This window comes from Stenella coeruleoalba (assembly GCF_951394435.1).
Source record: "Stenella coeruleoalba genome assembly, chromosome: 10".
NCBI classification, from domain to species: domain Eukaryota; kingdom Metazoa; phylum Chordata; class Mammalia; order Artiodactyla; family Delphinidae; genus Stenella; species Stenella coeruleoalba.
Genome location: NC_137156.1, coordinates 37,092,441 through 37,106,845, shown reverse-complemented (window position 1 = coordinate 37,106,845; position 14,405 = coordinate 37,092,441). Strand labels below are relative to the sequence as shown.

At 40.8% G+C, this 14,405-nt stretch overlaps 1 protein-coding gene across 15 annotated transcripts in view; it reads left to right on the top strand.

The window, feature by feature from the left end:
• The window catches only part of DNAH8 (dynein axonemal heavy chain 8), a 327,201-nt gene that overhangs the window by 70,521 nt on the left and 242,275 nt on the right, over positions 1-14,405 (top strand). For all 15 annotated transcript variants that reach the window (XR_013830241.1, XM_079934721.1, XM_079934718.1 and 12 more), the window contains 3 exons: positions 2,651-2,786; positions 3,642-3,757; positions 5,917-6,023. Coding sequence is in view for 14 of the 15 variants with exons in the window: in XM_079934721.1 (XP_079790847.1) it covers positions 2,651-2,786; positions 3,642-3,757; positions 5,917-6,023 (359 nt within the window). In the remaining variant the exon portion in view is untranslated. The remainder of the gene's footprint in view (positions 1-2,650; positions 2,787-3,641; positions 3,758-5,916; positions 6,024-14,405) is intronic.

The following is a 14,405-nucleotide window of genomic DNA, read 5'->3' as shown; positions in this document are numbered from 1 at the left end:
TTTCTCCCAGTCTGTGGGTTGTCTTTTCACTTTCTTGATGGTGTCCTTTGAAGGCCCAAAGTTTTAAATTTTGGTGATGTCCAGTTCATCTATATATTTTTTTGCTGTTGCTTTGCTTTGGTGTCATATCTAAGAAAAATTTGCCTAATCCAAGATCATGAAGATCCATACTTATGTTTTTTTAAAGAGTTTTATAGTTTTTGCCCTTACATTTATTTACTTTAAAAAATTATTTATTTATTTTTGGCTGCTTTGGGTCTTCATTGCTGCTCCCGGGCTTTCTCTAGTTGTGGTGAGTGGGGGCTACTCTTTGTTGCGGTGCGCGGGCTTCTCATTGCAGTGAGTTCTCCTGTTGTGGAGCACAGGCTATAGGTGCACGGACTTCAGGAGTTGCGGCTCGCAGACTCTAGAGCACAGGCTCAGTAGCTGTGGAGCAAGGGCTTAGTTGCTCTGCGGCATGTGGGATCTTCCTGGACCAGGGATCGAACCTGTGTCCCCTGCATTGGCAGGCGGATTCTTAACCACTGCGCCACCAGGGAAGTCCCTCGCCCTTACATTTAGATCTATGCTTCATTTTAAGTTAGTTTTTGTGTACGGTCCAAGGATCTACTTTCATTATTTTGCAAGTGGATATTCAGTGATCCTAGCACCAATTATCAAATTCCATTAACTTTATTATTATATAGTATTGGAAACATACAGAAGAATTTATGTGGCATCTTCCCACTTATTCCTGTGACCCTGTTCTTTTAACATAAAAGCTGACTTTATGTTATTTTGTCTAGGTTTCCAGAGATATCATGGGAGTACCAAGATAAACATATGTGTTTAATCTGTCATGTTTGACTAGTAGTCTGGTTTCTTTCTTAGGGATTTCAAAGCAAATGGAGGGGGTGTGTAAATAAACACGTGTGTCCAATCTTCCATGATCAGCTGTGAGTGTCCACTTGCTTAACACTTGTTTTCCTTGCTAGACTGAAGTGGCTCTCAACCACCATTGTCATTCCAAAGGTTAACACTGTGTTGAATAAATTAGAAAGGGTGTAATGAGCGAATGATGAAGCAAAATCTGAAGAGTTCGTGGGGGTGGGGAGGATCAGAGAGTGCCTTCAGGTGGGAGGAGGAACACCGTTTCCCCTGAGACTGAGAAAAGATGAAGGTGGGTTCAGATGCAGATGAGGTGGTGTAAATCGGGGGGACAAACTTGCAAGTCTCTCTCTCTCAATCTAGTAGCCAAGAAAGGAACACATGAAGGCAGTACAGAGGGAATATGGGATCTCCCAAGACTTATCTGGGGAGAGGTTGCATAGATAGGCTCGGGTTCCTTTGCAGAGGTGATTTTGAAGGCCCAAGTTGGCTGCTACCATTTACTTTTCTCTTTCCTAAGACGCATGGACATTGTATGTTAAAGGGCCTATTCAATTTTATAATCCAGTTTTCTTTTCTGAATTTAGTTCTGCACTTCTTCCTAAAGCCTTTGCTGACTATTAGAAAAGTTCAAAAGGCAAAAAGCACAGGCTTTTAGAATCACACAAAGCTGGTTTCAAACCCCTATTCTTACCACCTACTGTGTGACCTTGCGCAAATTTTTAATTCTTTCTGAGAGTCAGTTTTCTCATCTGTGAAATGGGTACAGTAATATTACCTATCCCAAGAGGTTGTCATTTAGTTAAATGAGTTCATACACATAAAGCTCTTAAATTGATGCCTGGCATACAACATCATGCTCATTTAAAAACCTTATCACATTTGAATCTCAAAACAACACTTTGGATTGTCCTTTTCATTCTTTTTCTTTTTTTAAAAAAATAAGTTTATTTATTTATTTATTTAGCTGCATTGGGTCTTTTGTTGCTCCGTCGGGGCTTTCTCTAGTTGCGGCGAGCGGGGGCTACTCTTTGTTGTGGTGCACAGGTTTCTCATTATGGTGGCTTCTCTTGTGTCAGAGCATGGGCTCTAGGTGCGCAGGCTTTGGTAGTTGTGGCACACAGGCTCAGTAGTTGTGGCTCACGGGCTCTAGAGCGCAGGCTCAGTAGTTGTGGCACAAGGGCTTAGTTGCTCCGTGGCATGTGGGATCTTCCCGGACCAGGGCTCGAATCCGTGTCCCCTGCATTGGCAGGCAGATTCTTAACCACTGCACCACCAGGGAAGTCCCTGGATTGTCCTTTTAAAAAACCATTTCTCATTTTCAACTTTGACATCTTCATCTCCTAGGCCTTTAGGCTTCTTTCTTTTTGCCCATATGAATGGGACTGTAGATCTCTGTGTGTGAATGAGTCAGGTAAGGTGAAAAACTTTGAATTTGCAACTTCTCTGGCAGTCCAGTGGTTAAAACTCCACGCTTCCACTACAGGGGTGCAGGTTCGATCCCTGGTCGGGGAGCTAAGATCCCGCATGCCACGTGGTGCGGCCAAAAAAAAAAAAAAAACTTTGAATTTTTCTTCTTTCTCCTTTTCTTTGCTTGAGACTTAGCAGCTGTCTCAAGCTGCTTTTAGCCATTGACACTTTGGGGTCTGAAACATTATGCTATTGGCCACTATCTCTAGGTATTTTCAAATGGCATTAGAGTTTGATAAGTTGAAGTCGTATTAATAAATTTCACAGTAGTTTTAAGTATCTGGAAATTAATAGTCATTTCTTTACTTAATAGACATACACAAAAGAATGGGCTGAGGTTCTAAACCACAAAAGTAAGCACGTGGAAGAAGCTGTCAAAGAACTTATATCAATATTTGAGACTATTTATGAAGTTAAATACAGTGGGAAAACAGCAAAACAGTTACCAGGTAATGTGGCTGGGTACAATGTTTGAATCACAAGTGTTACAGATACGTTCTCAAGTAGGCACCTTGTGCCCAGCAGGCACCAAAATTCCAGACTCCCAGAAGGAGAGCAGATGTTCAGCATAAACCACACCGTTTGCAGTTTAGGCACAGTGAGCCCTTTTTATGAATGAGGGAATGGTGGGCACCCCTCTGAAATCCAAGTTCATAGATACTTACTGGGGACCAACCTTGCAAGCAGGCCCTTCCATGGATAGCAGTCTCTGGCCTGCTATGTTAACTTTTTTTTTTTGGTACAGCATTCCACTATGCTGGCTGTCACACTGAGTGGGGATGGCATCTAGTGAGTAGAGGCCAGGGACGCTGCTGAATATCCTCTATGGCATAGGACAGCTGCAACAACAAAGCCTGTCAGTAGCGCTGAGGTTGAGAAACTCCAGCTTAAACAAGTATTCGCCGCATCTCTTCTTTCTCTGAGAGGTTTTCCACTTAGTTTAAGTAGTTTTCATCAGAAGTATCAAAAACACGAACATGTCAGCTTAAGATGGCAAACCCAAAAGGTAAACAGGTATTTTAGAAAGATAGCCTATAAAATAACCCCTCTTTAAATGTTTCTTAATTCTAGATACTAATACAGAGTACAGTATATTTAAAGAGGGTATTTCTTAATAGAATGTTAATTCTGTTGAGATGGGTGATTTAAATTGAATTCAAGGGTGATTTCTCCCAGCAACAAATTTTTAATTTTTAAATTAAGAATTCTTTTAAGAAGGACCTTCCTAAGAAGGTTTGGTTGCATAGAATAAACCAAATGCCAAGTATTAACTGTTATATTTTTGTTTTATCTTTTATCTATAGAACAGAGAAAACATGTTGTTTTTGGAAGTGAAACAGAAGAGGGTGAAAGTGTTGATTATGAGACTAATATTGTGCCTGAGGTTGATGTTAATCATAAAGAAGATGAATTTAAAAAGGTATTTATTGTAAAGCAACCTTATGCAATTTCACAGAATTATGACTTATAGGATTGTAGATAACCCCAAATGGTGGATTTTTTTTTTTCCAGGCAGTTCTGCAAGCAGTCTGTGTGGATTTATAACAAAATCCAGAAAATATAATTTTCAGTTCTACACTGTAGCATCTGACAAGACACAGCAATCCTTACAGTTTTCCCCAGCACTGTCAACTTTTAATGCTATTCTATCAATTACAGTTTATATAGTTGTCTCCCCTATTGTGACTGACTGTGTTTTCTTATGTAGTAAATGTCACATCTGGAATTGTAGTGCCAATCCATTTGACTCAAAGTGGAGAACTTTGTTCTCAGTTATTGTTTTTGATAGAATTACCTGTATTGCAAGACCGGGTTTTGATTCTCTTGGGGTCCAGGGATCTGCATTTTTTATTAACACTGTGGATTCTCCCGCAGGAGAAACCCTAGGTGGGCAGATTCTCACATTATGCTGAGCTGTGTTGAGAATGAAAGTTGAGGAGGAGACATGGGGATTCTTCATCCTTCTTAGGCCTTCTTAGGCCTTCTGGTCGTGCATCAACTCTAAATGCCACTCTCACATTTGTACCAATTTGTGCTTTCTCCTGCTTCCGTCAGTTTTCTTTTAATCCTCCGTACTCATCTTTTTTTTTTTTTTTTTTAATTTTTAATTTATTTTTGGCTGTGTTGGTCTTAGTTTCTGTGCGAGGGCTTTCTCCAGTTGCAGCGAGCAGGGGCCACTCTTCATCGCGGTGCACGGTCCTCTCACTATCACAGCCTCTCGTTGCGGAGCACAGGCTCCAGATGCGCAGGCTCAGTAGTTGTGGCTCACAGGCCCAGTTGCTCCGCGGCATGTGGGATCCTCCCAGACCAGGGCTCGAACCCGTGTCCCCTGCATCGGCAGGCAGACTCTCAACCACTGCGCCACCAGGGAAGCCCCGTACTCATCTTTTCATTCTTTCTCCATTTTACATTCTTTTACACTCTCTAACCCCTACCCTAACACAGTCTTGGAAATAAACAGCACACGTTTGTTTCACTTTCACCTTCTGGCTCAAGGATGCTATCACTAATTGATCGGGAAACACTTTCCCGCTGAGTCTAGATTTTAGCTGTAGATTGCTTCTCAATACCATGCACCAGGCAGCCACTATCAGTTGGTGGGGGTCAGCAGGAGAGTTCTTCGCTTCCAGCTGCATTCCCTTTGACACTGGCTGGGGTCCTTAGAGCAAGACTGAGTACCATCAGAGCCTCTCAAGATGGGAGATCACTTAGAGCTGCATCAGTGCAGACATCTCCTAAACAGCCTCTGCCTCTCAAATCCACCTTCCACATCGCTTCCACAGTGGTCTAACGTAAACATCTGATTATGTCATGCCTGCTCTTTAGCCTGGTAGTTGACCAACCCAATCATATTCCTCTTTGTTCACACCTGATAAGCCTCCCTTCTGACTCAACTCAACCTGGCTGGCCCACCCAGACTCAGAGGGTCAGGGTGTAGGGTGGAGAGGAACAGTGTGGCCAGAGCCTGGCTCCGGATGTGTGAATCACTGTGCAAGCAAGACGTAGTGCCCAGATTCCTGCCCAGGCTCAATATTTATTCTGTGCTCTGACCAATAAATGTGGCTACTTCTTCTCTGGTGGGAAAGAAGGGCTTGCAGAGAGGGACAAACCATGGTGCCAGGACGGTGGAAGTTTCATCCTATGTATTTTGGTATCATACATTTTAAAATATGTTTATCCACCAAGCTGAGATTTTTGAGGTTGGAGACTACATATCCTCTTGTGCCCATACCTCTAAGCATTGAAAAGTGCACCACACTTAAGTGCTTCAGTTTTGTTGAGTGAATTATTGAATATTGAGCAAACCAGGATTATTTTCAATTAGCTGTTTTTGAATTTTGGCTTTTGAGTAATGCCTTATAATTTGCTAGGGTGTTTATGAAAGCACACCTTTCACGTATTCTTACTTGTTTAAAAAAACAAGTAATTTAGGATTGAATTTATTTCTACAATATAATTGAAATTGTATAGTTTATTATTTTTCATCTTTCGCATGTCACTTCTAATATTGTATTATTGCTTTGGAGGTGTTAGAGTTTTTATTTTTTGTACCAAATTTAATATGATTTCTCATTACAGGAATGTAAAGAGGTCTACGCTTTTTTCTCTCATCAATTACTAGACAGTCTTCAAAAAGCTACACGGTTATCTTTGGACACAATGAAAAGAAGAATATTTGTTGCCAGGCAAGTTGAAAATATGCTAAATATGTCTGGTAAAACTATCACAGCATAACACTAAAGCACTTTTTATTTTTATTAATTAATTTTAATAATTGTAAAATTTAAAACACGGCATTTATGAAAAGACTGTATGAAAACAAGCGTGTAATACTGCAAGAACACTGATAAATGAACAGCCATGTTCCTAGCACCCAGGCCAAGACAAAGAACACTGAACACTACCAGTACCCTTACTGGTCCTTCCTCTGCTCACCCAAAGGTAACCACTATCCTGAACTTGATGTTTATCATTGTCTTGGTTTGCCTGACAGTTTACCCCATGTTTGTATCATTTAATTTGCCTGTATTTGAACTGTGTTCAGTATTGCTTTTGAGATGCATCTATGCTGATAGATTGGGTTGTTTCCAGTTTGGGCTATTGTGAACATTCTTGTGCCTGTCTCCTGCTGCACCTGCTCAGAGTGGAATGGCTGGGCCCTGGGCTGTGTGCATGCCTCAATTTACCAGGCAGTGCCTAGCATGAGAGTGCCTATGGATCCTCATCCTTGCACACAGTTGGTGTCATGCAATTAAAAAATTGTTGCCAGCATATAGGGTGTGAAATGGCGTATCACTGGGATTTAAATCATTTAAATCATTTTCCTGGTTACTGATGAGGTTAAACATATTTTCATGTTTATGAGCCATTTGTGCTTTCTCTTTTTAAAAATTTGCCTTCCCTTCCCTTTCTTTCCCCCTCTCTTCCTCCCTCCCTCCCTCCTCCTCTTTCCCTCCCTTGTTTCTTCCTTCCTTCTGCCTGTTTTTCTATTGGATTGGATTTATTCATGGGTGGTCTCAATGTATTATTTTGTTGATGATACTTTTAAACTCCTATTTATGATATTCTTTGCTGAGTTTAAAAATATTCAAATCTATCAGTCTTTTCCTTAGTAGTTTGTGATTTTTATGTCTTTTAAAAGAAATCTTTCTGTACTTCATAATATCTTCTAAAAGTTTTAAAGTTTTATCTTTTGCAGTTAGGGGTTTAATCCACATGGTATTTATTTTGTGTTTAGTGTGAGGTAGGAGACCAGTATATTTTTTCCCATATGGTTAATTAGTTAAAAGAAAATTAATTTTCCTTTTGGGATGGTTATTTAAATTACACTGAATCTATAGGTAGATTTGGAGAGAATTAGCATCCTTACAATATTGAGTCTTCCATTCAGAGTCATGGATTATCTCTCCATTTATTTGTCTTTTTTATTACTTCTCAATGAAGTTTTGTAATTCCCTGTGTAAAAGTCTTCTACATTTTTGTTAGGTTTATTCCTTGGTTATTCATTGCTGAATTTTAATTTACTTGCACTATTAAAATCTCCCAATGTGATAGTGAAGTTGTCAAATTTTCCTTCTGTTTCAGTCGTTGTTTTATATCTTTTAAGACTGTGTTGTTAGGTGCATGTGATGTCATATAGTTAAGTCCGCCTAGAACACTGTTTATTTTATTTTTATTTGATGAGCCTCTTTATCCATATTAATCTTGATTTCTCAAATTATTTTTAGTCTGTCATTAATTTTACTTTCCCAGATTTTTTGGTATACCTTTTCTATCCCTTCATTTAATTTTTTCTGTGAAGCTTTTTTGTTTTACCTTTTAAAAGCATAATATACCTGATATATTTTAATATTGACATAGAGTTGATTTACAATGTTGTGCCAGTCTCTGCTGTACAGCAAAGTGACTCAGTTATACACATATATATAGATACATTCTTCTTTTATGTTCTTTTCTATTATGGTTTATCACAGGATGTTGAGTATAGTTCTCTGTGCTATACATTAGGACCTGTTGTTTATCCATTCTAAATGTAGTAGTTTGCATCTACCAACCCCAAACTCCCAGTCCATCCCTCTCCCTCCCTCCCTCACCCTTGGCAACCACAAGTCTGTTCCCTATGTCTATGAGTCTTATACCTGATATTTTTATTTAATCTGATTATTTCTGCCTTTTAAAGAGTTTAATCTGCTTACATTTTTGTGATTTTTTAATATAGTTACACTTAATTTATGACATTTTATTTTGTGGTTTCTTACTATCCTTTGTCTGGTTCATTTATTATCTGTTCCCTTTGGAATGGATAATTTTTCCCTTTTATTCTCTTTCCTATACTTAAGTTCTTTCAGTAGTTACCTTCAAATTTAGAATACATATATTTAGCTATATTTTTAAAAAAGTACTGTGTATAGTTTTTTCAATTTTCTCATTTCTAACTACAAGGGCCTTGGCATGAGGGCTATCTACTTTCTCATTCTTTTATTTATTTATTTATTTTAACATCTTTATTGGAGTATAATTGCTTTACAATGTTGTGTTACTTTCTGCTGTATCACAAAGTGAATCAGTTATATGTATACATATATCCCCATATACCCTCCCTCTTGCGTCTCCCTCCCACCCTCCCTATCCCACCCTTCTAGGTGGTCACAAAGCACTGAGCTGATCTCCCTGTGCTATGCAGCTGCTTCCCACTAGCTATCTATTTTACATTGGGCAGTGTATATATGTCAATGCTACTCTCTCACTTCATCCCAGCTTACTCTTCTCGCTTCCTGTGTCCTCAAGTCCATTCTCTATGTCTGCATCTTTATTCCTGTCCTGCCCCTAGGTTCATCAGAAGTATTTTTTTTTTTTAGATTCCATATATATGTGTTAGCATATGGTATTTGTTTTTCTCTTTCTGACTTACTTCACTCTGTATGACAGACTCTATGTCCATCCACCTCACTACAAATAACTCAATTTCATTTCTTTTTATGGCTGAGTAATATTCCATTGTATATATGTGCCACATCTTCTTTATCCATTCATCTGTCGATGGACACTTAGGTTGCTTCCATTTCCTGGCTATTGTAAACAGTACTGCAATGAACATTGTGGTACATGACTCTTTTTGAATTATGGTTTTCTCAGTGTATATGCCCAGTAGTGGGATTGCTGGGTCATATGGTAGTTCTATTTTTAGCTTTTTAAGTAAGCTCCATACTGTTCTCCATAGTGACTGTATCAATTTACATTCCCACCAACAGAGCAAGAGAGTTCCCTTTTCTCCACACCCTCTCCAGCATTTATTGTTTGTAGATTTTTTTTTTTTTTCGGTATGCGGGCCTCTCACTGTTGTGGCCTCTCCTGTTGCGGAGCACAGGCTCCAGACGCTCAGGCTCAGCGGTCATGGCTCACGGGCCCAGCCGCTCCGCAGCATGTGGGATCTTCCTGGACCGGGGCACGAACCCATGTCCCCTGCAACGGCAGACGGACTCTCAACCACTGTGCCACCAGGGAAGCCCTGTTTGTAGATTTTTTGATGATGGCCATTCTGACCGGTGTGAGGTGATACCTCATTGTAGTTTTGATTTGCATTTCTCTAATGATTAGTGATGTTGAGCATCCTTTCATGTGTTTGTTGGCAATCTGTATATCTTCTTTGGAGAAATGTCTATTTAGGTCTTCTGCCCATTGGGTTGTTTGTTTTTTAGATATTGGGCTGCATGAGCTGCTTGTATGTTTTGGAGATTAATCCTTTGTCAGTTGCTTCATTAGCAAATATTTTCTCCCATTTTGAGGGTTGTCTTTTCGTCTTGTTTATGGTTTCCTTTCCTTTGTAAGTTTCATTAGGTCCCATTTGCTTATTTTTGTTTTTATTTCCATTTCTCTAGCAGATGGGTCAAAAAGGATCTTGCTGTGAATTATGTCAAAGAGTGTTCTTCCTATGTTTTCCTCCTAAGAGCTTTATAGTGTCAGCCCTTACATTTAGGTCTTTAATCCATTTTGAGTTTATTTTTGTGTATGGTGTTAGGAAGTGTTCTAATTTCATTCTTTTACATGAGCTGTCCAGTTTTCCCAGCACTACTTACTGAAGAGGCTGTCTTTTCTTCACTGTATATTCTTGCCTCCTTTATCAAAGATAAGGTGACCATATGTGCGTGGGTTTATCTCTGGGCTATTTATCCTGTTCCATTGATCTATATTTCTGTTTTTGTGCCAGCACCATACTGTCTTGATTACTGTAGCTTTGTAGTATAGTCTGAAGTCAGGGAGCCTGATGCCTCCAGCTCTGTTTTTCTTTCTCAAGATTAATGTGCCATTTAAAGCTTGTGTTTCTTTATTTATTTTCATTTTGGATGATCTGTCCTTTGGTGAAAGTGGGGTGTTAAAGTCCCCTACTATGATTGTGTCACTGTCGATTTCCCCTTTTATGGCTCTTAGCATTTGCGTTATGTATTGAGGTGCTCCTATGTTGGGTGCATAAATATTTACAATTGTTATATCTTCTTCTTGGATTGATCCCTTGATCATTATGTAGTGTCCTTCTTTGTCTCTTGTAATAGTCTTTATTTTAAAGTCTATTTTGTCTGATATGAGAATTGCTACTCCAGCTTTCTTTTGATTTCCATTTGCATGGAATATCTTTTTCCATCCCCTCACTTTCAGTCTGTATTTGTCCCTACGTCTGAAGTGGGTCTCTTGTAGACAGCATATATACAGGTCTTATTTTTGTATCCATTCAGATAGTCCATTCTTTTGGTTGGATCATTTAATCCATTTACATTTAAGGTAATTATCGATATGTCTGTTCCTATTACCATTTTCTTAATTGTTTTGGGTTTGTTATTGTAGGTTTTTTCCTTCTCTTGTGTTTCCTGCCTAGGGAAGTTCCTTTAGCATTTGTTGAAAAGCTGGTTTGGTGGTGCTGAATTCTCTTAACTTTTGCTTGTCTGTATAGATTTTAATTTCTCCTTTGAATCTGAATGAGATCCTTGCTGGGTAGAGTAATCTTGGTTGTAGGTTTTTCCCTTTCATCACTTTAAAGCCACTCCCTTTTGGCCTGCAGAATTTCTGCTGAAAGAAGAAACCTTATGGGGATCCTTTTGTATGTTATTTGTTGCTGTTCCCTTGCTGCTTTTCATATTTTTTCTTTGTACTTAATTTTTGATAGTTTGATTAATATGTGTCTTGGTGTGTTTCCCCTTGGATTTATCCTGTATGGGACTCTCTGTGCTTCCTGGACTTGACTGACTATTTCCTTTCCCATGTTAGGGAAGTTTTCAACTGTAATCTCTTCAAATATTTCCTCAGACCCTTTCTTTTTCTCCTCTTCTTCTGGGACCCCGTAATTCAAATGTTCATGTGTTTAATGTTGTCCCAGTGGTCTCTGAGACTGTCCTCAGTTCTTTTCATTCTTGTTTCTTTATTCTGCTCTGCAGTAGTTATTTCCACTATTTTATCTTCCAGGTCTCTTATCCGTTCTTCTGCCTCAGTTATTCTGCTATTGATTCCTTCTAGAGAATTTTTAATTTCATTTATTGTGTTGTTCATCATTTTTTTTTTGCTCTTTAGTTTTTCTAGGTCCTTGTTAAACGTTTCTTGTATTTTCTCCATTCTATTTCCAAGATTTTGGTTCATCTTTACTATCATTGCTCTGAATTCTTTTTCAGGTGGACTGCCTATTTCCTCTTCATTTGTTTGGTCTGGTGGGTTTTTACCTTGCTCCTTCATCTGATGCATATTTCTCTGTCTTCTCATTTTGTTTAACTTACTGTGTTTGGGGTCTTCTTTTTGCTGGCTGCAGGTTCATAGTTCCTGTTGTTTTTGGTGTCTGCCCCCAGCGGGTAAGGTTGGTTCAGTGGGTTGTATAGGCTTCCTGGTGGAGGGGACTGGTGCCTGTGTTCTGGTGGATGAGGCTGGATCTTGTCTTTCTGGAGGGCAGGGCCACGTCCGGTGGTGTGTTTTGGGGTGACTGTGAACTTAGCATGATTTTAGGCAGCCTCTCTGTGAATGGATGTGGTTTTGTTCCTGTCTTGCTAGTTGTTTGGCATGGAGTGTCCAGCACTGGAGCTTGCTGGCTGTTGACTGGAGCTGGTTCTTAGCGTTGAGACAGAGATTTCTGGGAGAGCTCTTGCCAATTGATATTACATGGAACTGGTAGGTCTCTGGTGGTCCCATGTCCTGCACTCAGCTCTCCCACCTCAGAAGCTCAGGCCTGACACCAGGCCTGAGCACCAAGACCCTGTCAGCCACATGGCTCAGAAGAAAAGGGAGAAAGAAAAGAAAGAAAAAAACATAATAAATAAAAAAAATAATTAGAATAAGAAATTTTTAAAGTAATAATAATAATAAAAAAGAAGAGAGTGGGGCTTCCCTGGTGACGCAGTGGTTGAGAGTCCGCCTGCCGATGCAGGGGACACGGGTTCGTGCCCCGGTCCGGGAAGATCCCACATGCCGCGGAGCGGCTGGGCCCGTGAGCCATGGACGCTGAGCCTGCACGTCCGGAGCCTGTGCTCCACAACGGGAGAGGCCACAACAGTGAGAGGCCTGCGTACCGCAAAAAAAAAAAAAAAAAAAAAAAAAAGAAGAGAGTGAAGAAACAATAAACAAATCCACCAATGATAACAGCACTAAAAACTATACTAAGATAAACATAAAAGTCAGAAACAAATCAGTCACAGACAGCAAACCCCAAGTCTACAGTTGCTCCCAAAGTCCACTGCCTCAATTTTGTGATGATTCGTGTCTGTTCAGGTATTCCAGAGACGCAGGGTACATCACGTTGATTGTGGGGATTTAATCCGCTGCTCCTGAGTCTGCTGGGAGAGATTTCCCTTTCTCTTCTTTGTTCTCACAGCTCCCAGGGTTCAGCTTTGGTTTTGGCCCCACCTCTGCATGTAGGTCACCCTCTGGCATCTGTTCCCACCAGACAGGATGGGGTTAAAGTAGCAGCTGATTAGGGGGCTCTGGCTCACTCAGGCCGGGGAGAGGGAGGGGTATGGTAATTATAATGGGAATGTGGGGCGAGCTTGTGGAGGCAGAGGGCAGCGTGATGCTGCAACAGCCTGAGGCATCATGTGTTCTCCTGGGGAAGTTGTCCCTGGATCAAGGGGCCCTGGCAATGGCAGTCTGTGCAGGCTCCTGGGGAGTGGAGGGGAGGTGTGGGTAGTGACCTGTGCTTGCACATAGGATTCTTGGTGGCTGCAGCAGCAGTGTTAGCGTTTCACGCTTGTCTCTGGGGTCTGCGCTGATAGCCGCGGCTTTAGCCTGTCTCTGGAGCTCGTTTAGGCGGTGCTCTGAATCCCCTTTCCTTGTGCACCCTGAAACAATGGTCTCTTGCCTCTTAGGCAGGTCCAGACTTTTTCACGGACTCCCTCCTGGCTAGCTGTAGCACACTAGCTCCTTCAGGCTGTGTTCACACAGCCAACCCCAGTCCTCTCCCTGGGATCTGACCTCCGAAGCCCGAGCCTCAGCTCCCAGCCCCGACTTGCCCCGGCGGGTGAGCAGACAAGCCTCTTGGACTGGTGAGTGCTGGTTGGCACCAATCCTCTGTGTGGGAATCTCTCTGCTTTGCCCTCTGCACCCCTGTTGCTGCACTGTCCTCCGTGGCTCTGAAGCTTCCCCCCTGCCACCCCCCGCCTCTGCCAGTGAAGGAGCTTCCTAGTGTGTGGAAACTTTTCCCCCTTCACAGCTCCCTCCCAGTGGTGCACGTCCTGTCCCTATTCTTTTGTCTCTGTTTTTCCTTTTTTTTTTTGCCCTACCCAGATACGTAGGGAGTTTCTTGCCTTTTGGGAAGTCTGAGGTCTTCTACCAGCATTCTGTAGGTGTTCTGTAGGAGTTGTTCCACATGTAGATGTATTTGTGGGGAGGAAGGTAATCTCCACAACTTACTCCTCCACCATCTTGAAGGTCTCCCCATCATTGTTGTTTGCTGTTTTACTTTTTACCTTTTTTTTGAGCACTCAAAAATAATTTGTTTACTGGTATATTTTATTAAAGTCTCCAGGTTCTTGTGTATTTATTTTATACCCCTGGTTTCTCAGGGAGTGTGAGGTGTAAACTCCGTTATTCTTCATTTTAAGCCTGAAACGATTTGGCTGGATAAAAAACTTTTTTTTGTCTCTCAGCACTTTCAAAGTATTTCTTCAGTTTTTTCCTGACCTGTATTCTTGTTGATGAGAAGTCTGCAGTGAGTCTAACTAAAAATTGTATTTTATCCTTGATGTTCTGTAGCTTCCTTTCCTGGTGTGGATTTGTCTTTATTTAATCATGCTTTGTTCTCAGAGAACACTTTCTGTTTGAGGGCTTATAGGGTTCCTTAATCCTGGAAAATCATCAGCAATTTCCTTTTTCAGTTATTGCTTCTGAGACATCCTCTTGTTATGGAACTCCTGTAGTTGAATGTTGAGTAAGTTGGTCACATAATTGTTCCATCTAGGACACTCTTTTGAGTGAAGAAGCACTGTGCAGATGAAGTGTTAGGATGGACTTAAACCAGAACTGTCCTGGGCACCATGGACACGTGACCATCTCAGATGTTGCAGCATCTCAGTCTCTCTTTCCTGTCTCCTAACTAGTCT